Genomic DNA, 23,023 nt, shown 5'->3' with positions numbered 1-23,023 from the left:
GATGTATGGAATTACCACTACACTGACAGCTACCAGCCACTAATTACCAGACAGGGCACAACTCACATTTTAAATGACTATGACTTTGAGATAATGCAGTTATAAACAAGAACAAATTCTTAAATACATACTTTCAAATAAATGTTAATTTAACTAAAAGTTCCTCCGAGTTAGATTTAGTAGCTTTGAATTTCAGTCAATAACAATCCATATTTAAAATTCAATGTCAAGAATTCTTAAAATCAAATGATTACAAAGATAGCTATTACAATCATAAAATTTGAAAATTCCCCTGAAATGTTAAACAATACTTACATAAAATCTGAAGTGCGAAACATCTGAAGGGATTGCCACATTATAATTTCCCATGGCTTTGTATACATTCTTATTATGTTTTACTAACACTCCCTGTGGCCACATGTACTCTTCTGACCAGCTAGAAAAAAATAAAAGCAATGTAATGATGGGTAGTCCTGGAAATAGTTCTTCAAAGTCAAAAACAACCACCATTAATTTCAGTGACTATTTCAAAATTAGATTTTCATTAACAATCTGTTCTATTATACATCATTATATATTTTCATGTAAATGATTGCAAGAGAATAAATCTCAAGGTAGTATACAGTGACATACATGTACTTTGATCATAAATTTACTTTGATTTTGACACAGAACAACTCCTTTGGCCCGCAATGTCTGTGCTGAATATGATGCTGAATTAAACATGAACCATATCCCTCCATTCCAGTTGTCTAACAGCCTCTTAAACACCACTTCCATTCCAGTCACCTGCCACTCTCGGTGTAAAATAACTTGTCCAGCACATCTCCTTAAACTTTCTCCCTTCACTTTAAATGCAAGTCTTGTAGTATTTTACATTTCTACCCTGGGAAAAACATTCAGACTGTCTACCCTGTCTCTACCACTCATATTTTTAAACATTTCTATCAGTTTGCTCCTTAGCTTCCAACAATCTAAGTTTGTTAAGCTTATAACCTCTATAGCTGGCAACATCCTGGTGAACCTCTTCTGCATCCTTTCCAAAGTTTCTGCATCCATAATTGCATTATCTAAGTGCATTATCATTAGAATGACTTTTGGCAGATGGAATTTAATGCAGACAAGTGTGAGGTTTTGCACTTTGATAGGAACATAGAACATAGAATAGTACAGCACATTACAGGCCCTTCAGCCCACAACGAAATCAGAGGCGCCAATAGGATTATAGAGTCCTCGTCAGGATTTACCTAAAGGTTAATTTGCAAGCTGAGTCAGTGATAAGGAAGGCAAATGCAATGTTAGCATTCATTTCAACAGGACTAGAATATAAAAGCAAGGATGTAATGCTGAAGTTTTATAAGGCACTGGTCAGACTATATTTGAAGTGTTGTGAACAGTTTTGAACCCCATATCTAAGAAAGGATATGCTGGCATTGGAGAGGGGATGGACCAGAGGAGGTTTACAAGAATGATGCCAGAAATGAAGGGTTAAAAAATGAGGAATGTTTGATTGATCTGAATCTGTACTCACTAGAGTTTAGAAGAATGGGGTGGGGGGAGAAATGTCATTGAAACAGCAAATATTGAAAGGTTAGATAGTGGATGTGAATGGGATGTTTCCAGTAGTGGAAGAATCTAGGACCAGAGGGCACAGCTTCAAGGATATCCCTTTAGAAAAGAGCTGGGTAGGAATTTATTTAGCCAGATGATGGTGAATCTATGGAATTCACTGCCACAGATGGCTGGGAGGCCAAATCATTGGATATATTTGAAGTGGAGATCGATACATTCTTGATTAGTAAAGACATCAATGGTTACGGAGAGAAGGCAGGAGAATAGGTTGACGGGAAAATAAATCAGCCATGATTGAATGGTGGAGCAGACTTGATGTTTCGAATGGCCTAATTATAGAATAGTACAGCACATTACAGGCACTTCGGCCCACAATGTTATGCCAACCCTCAAACCCTGCCTCCCATATAACCCCCCACCTTAAATTCCTCCATATACCTGTCTAGTAGTCTCTTAAACTTCACTAGTGTATCTGCCTCCACCACTGACTCAGGCAGTGCACTCCACGCACCAACCACTCTCTGAGTGAAAAACCTTGCTCTAATATCCCCCTTGAACTTCCCTCCCCTTACCTTAAAGCCATGTCCTCTTGTACTGAGCAGTGGTGCCCTGGGGAAGAGGCGCTGGCTATCCACTCTGTCTATTCCTCTTAATATCTTGTACACCTCTATCATGCCTCCTCTCATCCTCCTTCTCTCCAAAGAGTAAAGTCCTAGCTCCCTTAATCTCTGCTCATAATCCATACTCTCTAAACCAGGCAGCATCATGGTAAATCTCCTCGGTACCCTTTCTAATGCTTCCACATCCTTCCTATACTGAGGCGACCAGAACTGGACACAGTACACCAAGTGTGGCCTAACTAGAGTTTAAAAGAGCTGCATCATTACATTACGTCTCTTAAACTCTATCCCTCGACTTATGAAAGCTAACACCCCATAAGCTTTCTTAACTACCCTATCTACCTGTGAGGCAACTTTCAGGGATCTGTGGACATGTACCCCCAGATCCCTCTGCTCCTCCACACTACCAAGTATCCTCCCATTTACTTCGTACTCTGCCTTGGAGTTTGTCCTTCCAAGGTGTACCACCTCACACTTCTCCAGGTTGAACTCCATCTGCCACTTCTCAGCCCACTTCTGCATCCTATCAATGTCTCTCTGCAACCTTCGACAATCCTCTACATTATCTACAACACCACCAACCTTTGTGTCGTCTGCAAACTTGCCATCCAACCCTTCTACCCCCACTTCCAGGTCGTTAATAAAAATCACAAAAAGTAGAGGTCCCAGAACAGATCCTTGTGGGACACCACTAGTCACAACCCTCCAATCTGAATGTACTCCCTCCACCACGACCCTCTGCCTTCTGCAGGCAAGCCAATTCTGAATCCACCTGGCCAAACTTCCTTGGATCCCATGCCTTCTGACTTTCTGAATAAGCCTACCATGTGGAACCTTGTCAAATGCCTTACTAAAATCCATGTAGAGCACATCCACTGCACTACCCTCATCTATATGCCCAGTCACCTCCTCAAAGAACTCTGTCAGCCTTGTTAGGCATGATCTGCCCTTCACAAAGCCGCGCTGACTGTCCCTGATCAGACCATGATTCTCTAAATGCCCATAGATCCTATCTCTAAGAATCTTTCTCAACATCTTTCCCACCACAGATGTAAGGCTCACTAGTTTATAATTACCTGGACTATCCCTACTACCTTTTTTGAACAAGGGGACAACATTCGCCTCCCTCCAATCTTCCAGTACAATTCCCGTGGACAACGAGGACATAAAGATCCTAGCCAGAGGTTCAGCAATCTCTTCCCTTGCCTCGTGGAGCAGCCTAGGGAACATTCCGTCAGGCCCCAGGGACTTATCCATCCTAATGTATTTTAACTCCAACACCTCCTCTCCCTTAATATCAACATGCTCCAGAACATCAACCTCACTCATATTGTCCTCACCGTCATCAAGTTCACTCTCAGTGGTGAATACCGAAGAGAAGTATTCATTGAGGACCTCACTCACTTCCACAGCCTCCAGCCACACCTTCTCACTTTTATCTCTAATCGGTCCTACCTTCACTCCTGTCATCCTTTTGTTCTTCACATAACTGAAGAATGCCTTGGGGTTTTCCTTTACCCTACTCGCCAAGGCCTTCTCATGCCCCCTTCTTGCTCTTCTCAGCCCCTTCTTAAGCTCCTTTCTTGCTACCCAATATTCTTCAATAGACCCATCTGATCCTTGCTTCCTAAACCTCATGTATGCTGCCTTCTTCCACCTGACTAGATTTTTCACTTCACTTGTCACCCATGGTTCCTTCACCCTACCATTCCTTATCTTCCTTACCGGGACAAATTTATCCCTAACATCCTGCAAGAGATCCTTAAACATCGACCACATGTCCATAGTACATTTCCCTGCAAAAACATCATCCCAATTCACACCCGCAAATTCTAGCTTTATAGCTTCATAATTTGCCCTTCCCCAATTAAAAATTTTCCTGTCCTCTCTGATTCTATCCTTTTCCATGATAATGCTAAAGGTCAGGGAGCGGTGATCACTGTCCCCCAGATGCTCACCCACTGACAGATCTGTGACCTGACCTAGTTCGTTACCTAATACTAGATCTAGTATGGCATTCCCCCTAGTTGGCCTGTCAACATACTGTGACAGGAATCCATCCTGGACACACTTAACAAACTCTGCCCCATCTAAACACTTGGAACTAATCAAGTGCCAATCAATATTAGGGAAGTTAAAGTCACCCATGATAACAACCCTGTTATTTTTGCACCTTTCCAAAATCTGCCTCCTAATCTGTTCCTCGGTATCTCTACTGCTACCAGGGGAACTATAGAATACCCCCAGTAGAGTAACTGCTCCCTTCCTGTTCCTGACTTCCACGCATACTGACTCAAAAGAGGATTCCGCTACATTACCCACCCTTTCTGCAGCAGTAATAGTATCCTTGACCAGTAACGCCACCCCCCTCCCCTTTTCCCCCCTCTATCCCTTTTAAAGCACTGAAATCCAGGAATATTGAGAATCCATTCCTGCCCTGGTGCCAGCCAAGTCTCCGTAATGGCCACTACTTCATAATTCCATGTATGTATCCGAGCTCTCAGTTCATCACCTTTGTTCCTGATGCTTCTTGCATTGAAGTTCACACACTTTAGCCCTTCTACCTTACTACCTTTATACCCTTTATTCTGCTGCTCTTTCCTCAAAGTCTCTCTATATGTTAGATCTGGCTTTACTCCATGCACTTCGTTCACTGCTCTATCGCTCCAGGTCCCATGCCCCTTGCAAATTAGTTTAAACCCCCCCGAACCATGCTAGCAAACCTACCAGCAAGGATATTGCTCCCCCTCGAGTTCAGTATGGCACTGAGGAGTGTGGTAGAACAAAGGGATCTGGAATATAGGTATATAATTAACTGAAAGGGGCATCACAGGTAGATAGGGTCGTAAAGAAAGCTTTTGGCATATTGGCCTGCATAAATTAAAGCATTGATTACAGGAAATGGGATGTTATGTTGAAGTTGTACAAGACATTGGTGAGGCCTAATTTGGAGTATTGTGTGCAGTTTTGGTCACCTACCTACAGGAAAGATGTAAATAAGGTTGAAAGAGTACAGAAAAGAATTGCAAGGGTGTTGTGGGGACTGGAGGACTTGAGTTATAAGGAAAGACTGAATAGATAAGGACAGTGTTCTTTAGAACATAGAAGATTCAGAGATTTGATAAAGATGAACAAAATTATGAGGGGTATAGACAGGGTAAATGCAAGCAGGCGTTTCCCACTGAGGTTGGGTGGGACTTCAAATAGAGGTCATGGGTTAAAGGGTGAAAGGCAAAAAGTTTAAGGGGAACATGCAGGTCAATGGGAGTAGGTAGTTTAAATGGTTTCAGTGTGGACTAGATGGGCCAAAGGGCCTGTTTATGTACTGTATTTCTCTGCCTCTATGACTCTACAAAAGCTTCAAGATGATCTTAGTTCTATAATGCCTTCCTCCAAATTTCTTGTCATATAATTTCATTATTGTTCTCATTTAATAGGACACTTCAGAAAAGTAATAAGCTCTCAAGTCAAGTCAAGTCACTTTTATTGTCATTTCGACCATAACTGCTGGTACAGTACATAGTAAAAATGAGAAAACGTTTTTTTCAGGACCATGGTGTTACATGACACAGTACAAAAACTAGACTGAACTACATAAAAAACAACACAGAAAAATCTACACTAGACTACAGACCTACCCAGGACTGCATAAAGTGCACAAAACAGTGCAGTTATTACAATAAATAATAAACAAGACAATAGGGCAGTAAGGTGTCAGTCTAGGCTCTGGATATTGAGGAGTCTGATAGTTTGGGGGAAGAAACTGTTACATTGTCTGGTCGTGTAGTCTGCTCTCATTCCTATTCCACATTGTTGGAATAACTTGTCAGTTTGTTTAGACACAAAGCTTTCAATTCTTATCTAAATTAGACTATATTTATGGTTATGAAACTGCATTTTCAGATTAACACATCAAATCTGAATAAAATGCACGAAGGTACGGCCCTAGTTAATATTCCATCAAAAAAGATACTTCATAAAAACAAGAAATGCATCACTGGATATTTTAAAAGTTACTTACGGATGCTGAAGCACATTGGAACAGAGTGTAGGATCTACTTTCTGCCAACAACCCAGGTGTGCTGCTGCCTTGTGTAGCAAGTCACAATAACGTGGAGGTAAGAGACGCCTTGTTAGTATTACACATGTGCTGACCCAAACCAAGATAAAAAGCTCACACGACCACCTCTTGTCATAATATTGTGTACTCTGTTAAAAAAAACAAATGCATTGTGAGAAATAAAGCTATAGCTAATGAATGACATGCCACTCCCATTCCAAACCATGGAAATTGTCTTAATAATCTATCGTTATTGCAGTGTTTTTATTTGCAAATTTATATGTATCCCACTGGTTAATAAACTTTTAGATTTGTTTGCACTAACAATAATGAAATGCAAATCCCACAAAGTCTCATGGGTGGTATTTAAGCAACCAATAAGATGGAATAAGCCACATCTGATCTAGCAAAAGCTTTCACCAAGTCCCTGCTGATATGCCGGTTCAGTTGGTTGAGGCAAAGGGGATCCAAAGCGTGTTGGCAAACAGGATCCAAAATGCTGTAACTTTTATTGTTTGTTACATATAAATAGCTTGGATGAGAACTTAAGAGTGGGTTATGATTGATAAATATGCAGACAACACAAAAGTTGGTGGAGTCTAGATGGTGAAAGTAGTTGTCCAAGAATACAGATGAGCTGAAAACTTGGTGGTCTGAAGGCTGATAGAATTTAATCCAGACAAGTGCTGGTAATGCAGCTTGGAAGATCCAATTCTACTGAGACAGAAACAGTAAAGATTGGGATCTTAAAAGATTTGATGTGCAGAACCTCAGGTCTAAGTCCATAGCACTCTAAGTAGTGATACAGGCTGGATAGGATAGGCATTTGGTAGGTGTGCCTCCACAGTCAAAAGCACTGAACAGAAGAGTCAAATTGGTAAACTGATTCATAGGCAGTCAGAATCTTTCTTCCAGGGTAAAAGGGTCAAGAACTGGTGTTTAAAGTGAGGAGGGAGAAATTAAAAGGAGATTTTTGGGCAAGCTTTTCCAGAGGGTGCTGAATATCTGGAAGAAGCTCATGAGCCAGTAGTGGAGCTAGATACAATTACAATGTTTAAAAGGCATTTGGACATGTACTCGTATCATAATGGCATTGATAGGATACAGGGCTAATGTAGACAAACAGAATTAATGTAGAAGGGCATCCTGGTTAGCATAGATAAAAGGACTGTAGACTCTGATGACTTCTAAGATTCTAATGCTGGAGTTCACAATAGTACTTAGCTGTTGATCACATGATATGATCCATATCATATGATCGATCCTGACTTCCTCCTGATATTTTCATCATATGACACACAAAGTAGGTATCACAAAATTGCTGAGCACTGGATTCATTAAAATGGTGAGGAATTAGATAACATCTCAGCTACAGTAATGAGATCAGTGCTCCAGGACTACCTGGAAACTAGGCAAGCTATTCCAGTACAGTTACCAGAGTGACCATGTGGAAAATTACCCAAATGTATAGTGTCTACATTAAGCAGGACAAATCTAATCCACTACTTAATGTTTACTCTTAATCATCAGCAAAGCGATGGAATATGTTGTCGATAGTGTCGTCCACTCACACTTATGATTAACCAGATAACCAGCTCCTAACCTTATCAAAGCCTTACTCCAATCAGGGACTGAAAGCAATGCATTCCAGACACAAGGACAGTGGATACCCTTGACAACAAAGGCATTATTTACCCAAACAAGTTTGAAATCAATCTACCAGGTCGGTTTGGTTCCCATGCATGTTACTTGTCTGGATCACTGCATCAAAATAGACTTCACCTAATGGCATACCAAAGTCCATGTAGACAACATCCACAAATCTCTCATCAATCATATTCCTTATCTCTTCAAAAATGTGGAGTCACAACACTTTATCATACCGCTGGACTTTATATCCATGATGAAAAGGACAGAGGAATAGGAAGCTCACAAATCCCTCAAAGCTGCTGTAAGTTGATAGGCTGGGCTTAGAAGACAGAGTGAAGGAGTGTTATTCTAACCGCAGATCTGTGACCAGTGATGTCAGGGATCAGTCAGGGAGCTCATAATTATAAATGATTTGGGGCAAAAAAAAAGAGTAGATGGGCTAATTAATAAATTTGCAGATGACACAGAAATCAGTGGAGCCGTGGATAGTGAAGGTGAACACTGCAGGATGTACATCAGTTGCAGATATAAGTGGAGAAAAGGCAGGAGTCCCAGGAACAGGAAAGGTTCAGCATGTGGTGGACACAGCCAAGTCCATCACAGGCAAAACCCTCCCCAACATTGAGTGCATTTACATGGAACTCTGCCAACAAGAAAGTAGTATCCATTAAAGACCCTACCGCCCAAGTCATGTCATTTTCTCACTACTAACACTGAGCAGTAGGTACAGAAGCCTTAGGTCCTATACCACCAGGTTCAGGAACAGTTATTATTCTGCAACCACCAGGATCCTGAACCGATGTGGATAACTTCATTCACTACTACTCTGTGCTGATTCTACAGCCTACACTCACTGTCAAGGAATCGATATAACTGATGTTAGAACATGAATTGGTGAGATGGAGGAGATCCATTCTTTCCTTTTATCCATGTGTCTATTTAAGTCTCCTAAATGTCATTAATATACTTATCGCTGCTACCAACACCCCTGACAGTGTGCTCCATGTAATTACCACTCTCTGTGGAAAAGACTTGCCTCTTTCATCCCAACACCTAAAAGTTATGCCTCCTTGTGTTGGCCATTTCTACCTTGGCAAAAAGCCTGATAGTGCACTCCATCTTTGCCCCTTATTATCTCGTACACCTCTATCAAGTCACTTCTCATCCTCCTTCACTCCAATTAGAAAAGCCCTAGCTTACCCTTGATTAGACCAAGGAGATGGTGGTGGACTTTAGGAGATCTAGGCCTCATATGGAGCCAGTGATCATTAATGGAGAATGTGTGGAGCAGGTTAAGACCTACAAGTATCTGGGAGTACAGTTAGACGAGAAGCTAGACTGGACTGCCAACACAGATGCCTTGTGCAGGAAGGCACAGAGTCGAATGTACTTCCTTAGAAGGTTGGCGTCATTCAATGTCTGTAGTGAGATGCTGAAGATGTTCTATAGGTCAGTTGTGGAGAGCGCCCTCTTCTTTGTGGTGGCGTGTTGGGGAGGAAGCATTAAGAAGAGGGATGCCTCACGTCTTAATAAGCTGGTAAGGAAGGCGGGCTCTGTCGTGGGCAAAGTACTGGAGAGTTTAACATCGGTAGCTGAGCGAAGGGCGCTGAGTAGGCTACGGTCAATTATGGATAACTCTGAACATCCTCTACATAGCACCATCCAGAGACAGAGAAGCAGTTTCAGCGACAGGTTACTATCGATGCAATGCTCCTCAGACAGGATGAAGAGGTCAATACTCCCCAATGCCATTAGGCTTTACAATTCTACCGCCAGGACTTAAGAACTTTTTAAAGCTATTATTAATGCTTTTTGAGATGGTGATTTAGATGCATATCATTTTTTTTTACTGAGTTAAGTATTGTATGTAATTAGTTTTGCTACAACAAGTGTATGGGACATTGGAAAAAAAGTTGAATTTCCCCATGGGGATGAATAAAGTATCTATCTATCTATCTATCTACCCAACCTATCCTCATAAGACATTCTCTCTAATACAGGAAGAAACCCGGTAAATCTCCTCTGTACCTTCGTGAATGCTTATTCAAACTTTCTACAATGGGGCAACCAGAAATAAACATGTGTGGTCTAACCAGAGTTTCATGGAGCAGCAACATTATCTCGCAGTCCCTGAATTCAATACCCCAACTAATGAAGGCCAACATACCATACAACTTTTTAACCATATCAACTTGCAGAACAACTACAAGGGATCTATGGACATGAGCACCAAGATCCTTCTGTTTCTCCACACTAAGAATCCTGCCAGTAATCCTGTACCCAGTCTTCAAATTTGACCTTCCGTAGTCAATCACTTCATACTTTTCTGAGTCAAACTCCATTTGCCACTTCTTAATCCAGCTCTGTATCCTATTAATGTCCTGTTGTAACCTACGACAAACTTCTACACTATTCACGACTCCATCAATCCTTGTGCCACCTGCATACTTATTAAACTTCCATTTACTCATCCAAGGCATTTATAAAAATTACAAAGAGCAGGGGTCCCAGAACAAATCCCTATAGAAAGAACATTACTGGTTACCGACCACCAGGCAGAAAATACTCAATCTAATACTACCCTCTGATTCTGTGGACATGCCAATTCTGAATGCAAGTGTTCTGGATCACATGCTTCTTGAATTTCAGAATACTATGGGGAACCTTGTGAAATCAGAGTGGTCGGCTATGTATGGAACCAAAAGAAATGGGGGAGATCTTAAATGGGTTTTTTTTTGCATCTGTATTTACTAAGGAAACTGGCATGGAGGCTATGGAAATAAGGAAAACAAGTAGTGAGGTTATGGAACCTATACATATTGAAGAGGAGGTGCTTGCTGTCTTGAGGCAAATCAGAGTAGATAAATCCCCAGGACCTGACAGGGTATTCCCTCGGACCTTGAAGGAGACTAGTGTTGAAATTGCAGGGACCCTGGCAGATATATTTAAAATGTCGGTATTTACGGGTGAGGTGCCAGAGGATTGGAGGATAGCTCATGCTGTTCCGTTGTTTAAAAAAGGCTCTAAAAGTAATCCAGGAAATTATAGGCCAGTAAGTTTGACGTCAGTAGTAGGTAAATTTTTGGAAGGAGTACTAAGAGATAGGATCTACAAGTATTTGGATAGACAGGGACTTATTAGGGAGAGTCAACATGGCTTTGTGCGTGGTAGGTCATGTTTAACCAATCTATTAGAGTTTTTCGAGGAGGTTACCAGGAAAGTGGATGAAGGGCAGGCAGTGGATGTTGTCTACATGGACTTCAGTAAGGCCTTTGACAAGGTCCCGCATGGGAGGTTAGTTAGGAAGGTTCAGTTGCTAGGTAATACGTGGAGAGGTAGTAAATTGGATTAGACATTGGCTCAATGGGAGAAGCCAGAGAGTGGTAGTGGAGGATTGCTTCTCTGAGTGGAGGTCTGTGACTAGTGGTGTGCCACAGGGATCAGTGCTGGGTGCATTGTTATTTGTCATCTATATCAATGATCTGGATGATAATGTGGTAAATTGGATCAGCAAATTTGCTGATGATACAAAGACTGGAGGTGTAGTGGACAGTGAGGAAGGTTTTCAAAGCTTGCAGAGGGATTTGGACCAGCTGGAAAAAAGGGCTGACAAATGGCAGATGGAGTTTAATGCAGACAAGTGTGAGGTATTGCACTTTGGAAGGACAAACCAAGGTAGAACATACAAGGTAAATGGTAGAGGACACTGAGGAGTGCAGTAGAACAGAAGGATCTGGGAATACAGATACATAATTCCCTAAAAGTGGTGTCACAGGTAGATAGGGTCATAAAGAGAGCTTTTGGTACATTGGCTTTATAAATCAAAGTATTGAGTATAAGAGTTGGAATGTTATAGTGAGGTTGTATAAGACATTGGTGAGGCCGAATTTGGAGTATTGTGAGCAGTTTTGGTCACCTAATTACAGGAAGGATATTATTAAGGTTGAAAGAGTGCACAGAAAAGGTTTACAAGGATGTTGCCAGGACTTGAGAAACTGAGTTACAGAGAAAGGTCGAATAGGTTAGGACTTTATTCCCTGGAGAGTAGAAGAATGAGGGGAGATTTGATAGAGGTATTTTAAATTATGATGGGTATAGATAGAGCGAATGCAAGCAGGCTTTTTCCACTGAAGCTAGGGGAGAATAAAACCAGAGGACATGGGTTAAGGGTGAAGGGTGAAAAGTTTAAAGGGAACATCAGTGGGGACTTCATCACACAGAGAGTGGTGGGAGTGTGGAATGAGCTGCCAGATGAAGTGGTAAATGCGGGCTCACTTTTAACATTTAAGAAAAACTTGGACAGGTACATGGATGAGAGGGGTATGAAGGGATATGGTCCAGGTGCAGGTCAGTGGGACTAGGCAGAAAAATGGTTCGGCACAGCCAAGAAGGGCCAAAGGGCCTGTTTCTGTGCTGTAATGTTCTATGGTTCTAAATGCTTTACTAAAATCCAAATCTACTACATCTACTGTTCTGCCTTCATCAATATGCTCTGTATAGAATATAATCAGGCTTGTGAAGCATGATCTGCTCCTCACAAACCTATATTGAACATAGAACATAGAAACCTACAGCACATTACAGGCCCTTCAGCCCACAATGTAGTGCCAACCATGTAACCTACTCTAGAAACTGCCTAGATTTTCCCTACCACATAGCGCTCTATTTTTCTAAGCTCCATGTACCTATCTAAGAGTCTCTTAAAAGGTTCCATTGTATCCACTTCTACCACAGTCGGCACATTCCACACACCCAGCACTCTGTGTAAAAAAACATACCCCTGACCTCCCCCTTGTAGCTACTTCCAAGCACCTTAAAACTATGTCCCTTTGTGTTAGCCATTTCAGCTCTGGGAAAAAGCCTCTGGCTATCCACACGATCAATGCCTCTCATCATCTTATACACCTCTATCAGGTCATCTCTCATCCTCCGATGCTCCAAGGAGAAAAGGCCAAGCTCACTCAACCTATTCTCATGCTTTCCTATACAGGTAACATCCTTGTAAATCTCCACATCTTTCCTATAGTGAGGTGACCAGAAATGAACACAGTACTCCAAGTGGGAGTAATTAAGTGATTTCTTAAATTGCTCCGTTTAGAAAATAGTCTACACCGTTCTTCCTTCTAACAATATGCATGACCATAAACTTCCCTACACTGTGTATCATTTGCCACTTCTTTGCTCATTCTCCTAAATTGTCCATGTCCGTCTGCAGATTCCCTGCTTCCACAATACAGCCTCCCCTTCCACTTTTTAATTTGTCTCGTCCACAAATTTTGGCACAAAGTTACCAATTGTGTCATTGAGATGTAATGTGAAACAACAGAAGCCTCAACACAGTCCCCTGTGACACACCACTAGTCACCGACAGCCAACCAAAAAAGGCCTCCTTTATTTCCCCTCGTCTCCTGCCAGACAGCCAATCTTCTGTCCACACTACTCTTTCCTGTTATACCATAGTTCTTATTTTGTTTCAAAGTTCAAAGTAAATCTAATATCAAAGTACATAAAGGTCACCATTTTCTACCCTGAGATTCATTTTCATGCAGTCATTCACAGTAAATACAAAGAAACAATAAAAATTAATGGGAAAAAATGCACACGAATAAAGACGGGCAGACAATCAAAGTGCAAAAATTGCAAATACAAGAATGAAAATAATAATAATAAATAAGTAATAGATACTGAGAACATGAGCAGCAGAGTCCTTAAAAATGAATCCATAAGTTGTGGAATCAGTTCAGTACTGAGGTGAGTGAAGTTCAGGAACCTGATGGTTGAGGGGTAATAACTTTTCCGGAACCCAGTGGTGTGTGACCTATGACTCCTGTACTTCCTGATGGCAACAGCAAGAGGAGAGCATGGTTATTTAGCAGCCTCATGTGCAGCACCATGTTTAAAGCTTTCTGAAAATCCAAGTAATCAACATACACTGATTCTCCTTTGTCCATCCACTTTAAGGAAACCATGCTGACTGCAGCCTGTTTTATTGTATGCCCTCAAGTACTCCAAAACATCATCCTTAATAATTGATTCTAACATTGCTAACCAATGAAGTCAGGCCTATAATAGCCCCTTTTACACCCCTCCCTTCTTAAACAGTGGTATGATATCTGCAATTTTTCAGTCTTCTGGAATGATACCAGAATCTAGTAATTCTTGAAAGATCACTACTAACCCTCCAAAATTGCTTCAACTACCTCTTTCAGAACCCTAGGGTGTAAACCATCTGGTCCAGATGACTTATCTATCTTCAGAACTTCCAGCTTCCCAAGCACTTTCCCCTTAGTAGTAGTGACTACACTCACTCCTGCCCCTGACAATCTCAATTTCTGGCTTTTTCCACAATGATGCTAGATACTTATCCAGTTCATTGCTATCTCTCCAGTATAATTTTCCAGCTGTCTGATGGCCACCCTTGCCTTTACTCTTTATATAACTGAAAAAGTTTTTGGTATCCTCTTGTGTTATTGGTTAGCTTACCTTCACATTTCATCTTTCCTATCCATATTGTTATTTTAGTTGCCTTCTGTAAGTTTTTAAACTTCCCAGTCCTCTCATTTCCCACTAATTTTTGCTATATTGTATGTCCTCTTTTGCTTTTATGCTGTCTTTGACATACCTTGTCAACTACAGTTGCCTCATCCTCTCTTTAGAATTCTTCTTTCTTTGGGATGTATCATTTCTGTGTCTTACAAATTATCCCCAGAAACTCCAGCCACTGCTGCCCTACCATCATCCATACTAGCGTCCACTTCCAATCATCTTTGGCAAGCACATCTCTCGTGACTCCATAGTTCCCTTTACTGCATAGTGTTACCAATACATCTAATTTTAGCTTCTCCCTTTCAAAATCCAGGGTGATTTCTATCATATTGCCTCTTAAGAGTTCCTTTACCTTGAATTCGCTAATCAAATCTGGTTCATTACAAATCCAGTCCAGAAATGCCTTTCCCTGAGTGGAATCAACCACAAACTGTTCTAAAAAGCCATCTTATAGGCATTCTACAAATTCTCTCTCTTGGGATCGAGCATCGGCTTAATTTTCCCAATCAACCTGCATATTGAAACCCCCTATGTTCATTGTAACATTGACCTTATTACATGTCTATCTCCAGCTGAAACTTATATCCCACATGTTGGCTACTGTTCGGTGGCCAGTATATACTTCCCATTAGTCTTTTTACCCTAGCATTTTCTTAACTCTACCCACAAGGATTCAACATTTACTGATTCTATACCACTTCTTTCTAAGGATTTGGTTTCATTTTTAAAAAAAAACCCAACTAAGCCAGCCCAGCTGTCTGTCCTTTCAATACAATGTACCCTAGAATGTTAAGCTCCTAGCTGTGATTATCTTTTAGCCACCACTCAGTGATGCCTGCAACGTCACATAAGCCAATTTGTAATTCGCTACAAGATCATCTACCGATTACGTATTCAGTGCATTCAAATATAACACCTTAAGTCCTGTATTCACCACCCTTTTTAATTTTGTCTTCAGTTATCATAAGTTAAAATTCTGATCCCTTTCCAAACTTTTTGATGGAGTCTCTATTCTGGAGACTTCCACAACTTCTTCTACACTCTCCTTCCCTTTTACTTCTCCAAGCTGTTGAACTCACTCCTACAACTCTCTAAGGAACAAAATCCTGGCCTGTCTAACCTCTTCTTATAACTCAATACCTCAGCAATGGAAAATGGAATTTTAATGCAGAAAAGTAGGAGGTGATATATTAAGGAAGTTCAGGAAGACTAGGGGATATCACCACCCCCAGCTGACTGCCAATATTCATTGTCTATGCTTATAGCAAGAAAAATCACTTTAAGTTGCCTAGTTTCACCGTATTACTGCCAAGCTATTTGGACTTGTGCATCACAATGCAGTTTAACTTGTTAACAAAAATCTAAGCCATGTGTAATTTGATCCGTAAATTTGGTATTCATCAAGATTTGTTTTGATTTTAGGACGACTTGCATACCATTACTCACATCTGCTGTGAGCAGAGGTGTATTGGTTAGCTTAGCAAACATTTTAGACGATGCATTTGACATTGCATTACTCACTTTTATAAACCAAACAGGCACAAAGGCTATGTAATAGGCACTCAACATTGCATTAACCAGAACGTCCTTCATACGCCAGTTGAAGTCCATTTTGAGGTGTTCCACTTCATTTCTTATCAAGTCTGGAGACAAGCAGCATGCATGCGTTGGCATAGAGTTTAAACTCTGCATCTGGTTTGTATGATTTTTCAAGGTCTCCTTTAAAACTGTTAAATAGTCTTTACTTCTTTCAACTGCTGTTATTGTTTCATTGGGGCCTATGTTGGCCACAGATGAGAGATGGGACTTCTTTGTATCATATTTTAACCGAAAAAAAGGGATGTACATTCCAAACCTGTAAAACCAATAAAAAAACAAAAAACAAATATCATAATTCCTTGCTGCATTCTTACTGGCAAATATTCACTAAGTTTTACAAGTCAGTAGATCACTCAATACATACACGGGGTAAGAAAACAGGCAAGGAAAACAAGAGTCTGCTAGGAAACTACAGAGCATATGTAGTTGGGGAACTCTGTGAAAGGAAAGGAAATTCCACTGCAAATCTCCATAATTAAAAAGGACATACTGGATGATCTAGCAAGCTTTAAAGGTGAATAAAACCCCAGGATCTTGATGAGATCTATCCTCGGCTGTTATGAAATGCAAGGGAAGAGATTACTTTGGCTTTGACCCCAAGACATAAGTGCAGAATTAGGCCATTCAGCCCAAAGAGTCTACTTCTCCATTCAATCATGGCTGATTTATTATCCCTCTCAACTCCATTCTCTTATCTTCTCTCCATAACCTTTGAAGCCCTTAGTAATCAAGAACCTATCAATCTCCACTTTAAATATACCAAATGACTTGGCCTCCACAGACGTCAGTGGCAATGAATTCCACAGATTCACCAGCCTCTGGCTAAAGAAATCCTCATCTTGTTTCTAAATGCAGACAAGTGTGAGGTATTGCACTTTGGTAGGTCAAACCAGGGTAGGACTTAAAGAGTGAATGGTAGGGCATTGAGGTGTGCTGTAGAACAAAAAGATCTGGCAATGCAGATCCATAATTACTTGAGAGTTTTATCAGAAATAGTTAGGGTTGTAAAGAGAGCTTTAAGCACACATTGACCTTTGTAAATCAAAGTACTGAGTAGAGGAGTTGAGATGGTATGTTGAAGTTGTATAGAACATAGGTGAGGCCTAATTTGGATTATTGTCTGCAAATCTGGTCACCAACCTAAAACAATTAATAAACTTGAGAGAGTACAGGGAAAATTTATAATGATGTCACCAGGACTTGGGGAACTGAGTTTTAGGGAAAGGTTGAATAGGTTAGGACTTTACCCCCCAGAGCGTAGGACAATAAGGAGATTTCTTATACTGAGGAGGTATACAAATTATACGGGGTACAGATAGGGTAAATACATGCAGGCTTTTTTCCCCTCAGGTTTAGTGAGACTAGAACTGGAGATCATAGGTTTTGGCTGAGATCTTTAAATTTTTGGGGCCACAACTAAGGTACCACATGACCATGACAAGGACAGGAATATTGATCACTTTTAAATGCAGGGGCTGATCTGAGAAATGCAGCATGCCTTTGTCAAGGCTAATCAACAACTTATAGCTTGTTCTTGCAGCCCTTCTTAGATAAAAGTATTACACTATCTACCCTTCAGTCCTTGGGTACCTTATCCTTGATTAAATCTGATCTAATTTTTTTCGTTACTAAAGATAGAATTATCAAGTCAAGTCAAGTCAATAAAAGTGACGACTTGATAATTCTATCTTTAGTAATGAAAACAATTACATCAGATTTAATCAAGGGTAAGGTACCCAAGGACTGAAGGGTAGATTATCTTCATAGTATTTAAACCTGACTTTTGAAACAGAGGAATAAAATTCCAGAACAGAATTGGACAGTGACAGGATTTTGATACATTTTTAAATAATTTTTAATGTGGTTACTGTTATGCAACTTCTCCCACAGAATTCCAACAATCCTCATTTTGGAGGCACCAACGGCTCTTAATTTGATTGGATCAGTTACACACAACTGTGGCTGCAAAAACAAGTTGAAATCTGGTACTCTGCTATCAAACATTTTCCTCCTAATTCCTCAAACTCTTTGCAGCAACTTCGAGAAGCAACTCAAGAATGCAAGGGAATGTTTGCCATTTTCCTGGATAAATGCAGCCTTAACTCAAAGGTTTGACACAGCAGCTGAGAACTACTGGCTAACTATGGCATTGTACAGCTGTAACATAATCCTTATATCCTTACACTTTAGTTCTTGTGTCAAAGGATTGCATTCCATTTGTCTTTTGTTAATTTCTATCCAGTAGCCATCAATCAAAAGAAATCTTGGGACCAACTAGTCTTCTCCACCCCATTTCAGTTTGATGCAACTTCAGTGTCTGCTCTTGATTCTACACTATTATCTTGCTGTCCCCGTCTTTCTAATTGGTTTTATACAATAACATCTTCAAACACAAGAAATTCAACAAGAATTCAAATTACACCAAATAAAGTCACTTTTCAGAAATAATAGCAAGTCTTTGGAAGTCAGGAACTTACGGATAACATAAGAACAATAAATTCAAAAAAGAGTATGTTCGAAAGAGGTAAATGAGTGATCGGCACAGACTCCATCCTGTTCCAGTCAAGACTGCGAATCGAGTGGTCACAAAAATGACTGACTGAGGTACTGAGATTTTACCTCCATAAGAGGCCTGAAAAATAACAAAAAGAAATAAGATGTTGCAACCAATACTTAACAGGAAAGTAACACATTGAAAGCTAGTCCAATATAAAATAAACACATTATTCTTCCTCATTGTTAAAATGCTACCAATCTTAACTTAATCTAATCTACATTTTACATCCTCGTAGACAAATGAAGATTCCATCTTAGAGCAGACAGTTCCAAATGCATACTGTAGTCCTAGGTAATTACTGGGCATTATGGAAACAAGCCTCATTCATTATATGGACCTGAAAGAATTTCCTTTAAATTTTACCTATTGAACCATGATGATGGTGACTCAGAACAGCTAAGGTATCAAAGATGGGCCAAAGTAAAGTCCATACTTCATGCAAGAGCCAATCAGCTAGTTCGCTTGCCATTTTCCACAGCCTTGCAACTTCAAATGTGGCATGGAGACAGATTCAAACATGGCATTTAAAAGGAAGCAGATAAACTGTCATGAGCTTATTCTGCTCCCTTTTAAATGCTACATTTGTATTTGTCTCCACCACTACTCCTGAAATACAATGTAGAGATCAATCATTGTACAAAACTTTCAAGCCACTTTTCATTCATTCTACCCTTCTTTCAGTCAGAGTTTCTTTCTTTCAACTCTGTGTAGTTTTTAAAATTATTTTAGATCTTTCTATCAATCCCACTTAAGATTTTATTTAATCCAGGAACAACATGATCCTTCGTCTGTCCTGTTGATCATATTTTAAAAAGTTGTGTATTTTGCAGTATAAAGTTTACTTGATAATTTATACAACATCTCGCTGGTAGAACTGCAGAATTGCTGTGTGCTACACCCATGCAACAAAAATCTCATGTTGATTCCTTCCAGAAAATCTCTTCTGAACCTTCTCCAAGTTCTTCACATCTTCCCTAAAATTCAATCTATGGAAATGGACAATTTCACAGTTGTATCAACCTACCTTTAAACAGACAAGTGCAAGAAAAAAAAAGTTTGTGAACTCTGCAATTACCTAGTTTTCTGCATTAATTACTCATAAAATGTGGTCTGATCTTCATCTAAGTCACAATATTCAGGGAATAATTTTCAGATCTGAATGAATATGCCAGTTGTCACTGACTTTATCAAGATGTGAGTGAATGAGTGCATGCCTTTGAAAACATACTGGGCACACCCAAACCAAAATCCATGGATGAACCAGAAGATTTGTAGTCTGCTGAGGGCTAGCTCTGTGCATTCAAGACAAGGGATCCAGAACTTCACAAGAAGTCCAGGTATGACCTACAGAGGTTATTTTAAAAGCAAATAAAACTATTCTGATTGAAGAGACAGAAATGGGTGCATGTCAGCTCTGGCAAGGTTTGTAGGCCATTACTTTCTACAAAGCAAAACCTAACATCATGAATGGCAGTGATGCTTCACTCCCAGATTAGCTCAAGGCCTTTTATGCTCGCTTCAACAGGGAGAAAAAGTAACAGCTGTATGAATCCCTGCAGCATCTGGTGACCCTGTGATCTCTGTCTTGGAGCCGACATCAAAACATTTTCCTTGAGGGTGAACCTTCCCAAAACGTCAGGCCCTGAAAAGCTGTGTCAACCAATAGGCAAGAGTGTTCATGGATATCTTCACTACTGCAGTAAGAAGTTCCCATCTGCTTCAAAAGGGCAACAATCATACTAGTGCCCAAGAAGAGCAGGATGAGCTGCCTAAAAGATAATCACCCAGATGCATGCACATCCACTGTGATGAAGTGATTTGAGAGGTTGGTCAGAATCATCTGCTGCCTAAGCAAGGATCTGGTCCCACCTCAATTTGTCTATTTGCCACAATAGGTCTACCAGTGATGCAATCTCCCTGGTTCTTCACTTGGCCTTGGATCACCTGGACAATAACAATACTTACATCACGCTGCTGTTGATTGATCATAATTCAGCATTCAACATGATCATACCCTCACTACTAATCAACAAGCTTCAAAACCTGGGCCTCTGTTCCTCCCTCTGCAAATGGATCCTTGATTGTGGGATGCCACAGTCAGTGCAGATCAGAAATAACATCTCGCTGACAATCAACACTGGTGTACCTCAATGATACATGCTTAGCCCACTGTTCTACTCTCTCTACACCCACAACTGTGTGGCTAAGCACAGCTCAAACTTCATCTACATATTTGCCAATGATATAACTATTGCCGGCAGAATTTCAGATGGTGACAAGGAGGCTTAAAGGAGTGAGATAGATCAGCTGGTTGAGTGGTATCAAAATAACAACCTTGCATTCAACATCACTAAGAGTAAAGAACTGACTGTGGACTTTAGGAAGGGGAAGTCGAGGAAACATATTCCAGTCCTTATCGAGGGATCAACAGTGGAAAGGGTGAGCAGTTTCAAGTTCCTGATGCAATTACAAAGAAGGTTCAACAGCTATATTTCATTAGGGGTTCAAGAAGACTTGGTACATCACCAAAACCTCTCACCAATTTCTACAGATATACCATGGCAAGCATTCCAACTGGTTGCATCACCGTCTGGTATGTAGGGGCCACTGCACAGGATTGGAAAAAGCTGCAGAAAGTTGCAAGCTCAGCCAGTTCCAATATGGGCACCAGCCTCCCCACCATTGAGGACATCTTCAAAAGGCGATGCCTCAAAAAGGTAGCATTTGTCATTAGGACCCCAATCACCCAGGACATACACCCTTTTCATTGTTACCATTGAGGTGGTGGTACAAGATCCTGAAGAGGCACTCTCAACATTTTAGGAACAGTTTCTTCCCCTCTGCCATCAGATTTCTGAATAGACGTTGAACCCATACACACTACTTCATTATATTTTTCTTTCTTTGCTCTGTTTTTGCGCTACTTATTTAATATTCACATCTATTTTACTGTAATTTATAGTTTTTTATGTATTGCTCCATACTATTGGTGAAAAACAAAATATTTCATGACATATAGTATGCAAGTGATATAAATTCTGATTCTAACAGTCATATTTCATTGCCTCTTTTTGTGCCATCTTAATTCATTTCAGCAACTCTTCATACTTTCTCTTCACATATAATAGCTGCTCCCAAACCATTTTCAAATGCAGACTTTTGGTAAAAGTTGGCTTCTACACATTTCAAACACTTAATTTCTGGACAACTATAAATTTTGACAACTACTTTGAAACTTACTGAGTTATGGTCACCATTCTCAAAATTTCACTCTCTAACACTTCATCCATCTTCCGGGCTTCATTTCTGAATAGGTCTAGCACAGTAGGACTATCTATGTACTGGCATAACACACTCTCACAAACACTTTAAAAATTCCACCCTATTTAAAGCTTTCATTCTCGACTAATCCTAATTAATACAGGTGGCCCCCGTTTTCTGAACGTTTGCTTTACGACACCTCGTTGTTATGAAAGACCTTCATTAGTTACCTGTTTTCGCTAACAGGTGTTTACACTGTTATGAAAAAAGGCAGTGCACACCCCAAGCAGCCAAGCTCCTCCCCCAGAACTGCATTCTAGCCACCATTGCTTAAACACGTGCCTGCGAGTATCTGTGCTTAATGTTGATTTATTTTGTGCATCCATTAGGAAGATAAGTTCTAAGGTATTGGGAAAGCCTAAAAGAGCTCAAAAGGGTGTTAAACTTAGCAGAAAACTAGACATAATTAAGCATTTCCATCGTGGTGAACAAATTAAGGACATTGTCCGTGCGTTGAACTTGCCTGCGTCCACCATTCGCACTACAGTATTTATACGCAAAGAGAAAGAATCTTGAAAGCTGCCAATGTTACTGTTGATTCTGCTCGTAGTAAAGTAGTCTCTCTTAGTTGGCATCCAATAATGGATAAAATGGAAAGATGGAAAGTTTATTGCTTGAGTGGATTGATGGGTGTACAAAGTGTGGTGTTCCATTAAGTTATTTTATACTTAAGGAGAAATCAGTCAGTCATTTTACTAAGCTGAAACACAGAGCACTGGACGATGGTGATGAAAGTGTTGCGAAAGTGGAATTTAAAGGTAGTCATGGGTGGTTTGATCAGTTTCTGTGGTGAGGGCAGCTTCATAGCTTAAAGTTTACTGGAGAGAGTGCTGCGGCTAATACTGAAGCTGACGAAAAGTTCCCAGCAGAACTGAAGAAAATAAATACAGAAGGTGATTATTCGTATAAGCAAGTGTTTAACTGTGACAAAACTGCAATTTATTGGAAAAAAATTGCCAAGCACCCTAACCTCTGATGACTCAGCCTAACACACCATCAGTGTGCTCGCTGTCTTCCCGATTCCAGTAAGTGAAACTATACTGTACATACATTATTTCTACTTTATATAGACTGTGTATTTATGTCATTCCTGCTTTT

At 40.3% G+C, this 23,023-nt stretch overlaps 1 protein-coding gene across 2 annotated transcripts in view; it reads right to left on the bottom strand.

Moving 5' to 3' along the window:
- Positions 1–23,023, bottom strand: part of tmem39b (transmembrane protein 39B) — an 85,315-nt gene that overhangs the window by 5,469 nt on the left and 56,823 nt on the right. For both annotated transcript variants that reach the window (XM_073028150.1, XM_073028151.1), the window contains 4 exons: positions 18,525–18,679; positions 15,970–16,303; positions 6,214–6,401; positions 316–436 (listed from right to left, as the gene is read on the bottom strand). In XM_073028150.1, coding sequence (XP_072884251.1) covers positions 316–436; positions 6,214–6,401; positions 15,970–16,303; positions 18,525–18,679 — 798 coding nt within the window. The remainder of the gene's footprint in view (positions 1–315; positions 437–6,213; positions 6,402–15,969; positions 16,304–18,524; positions 18,680–23,023) is intronic.

This window comes from Hemitrygon akajei, chromosome 24 (assembly GCF_048418815.1).
Source record: "Hemitrygon akajei chromosome 24, sHemAka1.3, whole genome shotgun sequence".
Lineage (NCBI taxonomy): Eukaryota > Metazoa > Chordata > Chondrichthyes > Myliobatiformes > Dasyatidae > Hemitrygon > Hemitrygon akajei.
This window is presented reverse-complemented; position numbering and strand designations above follow the sequence as displayed.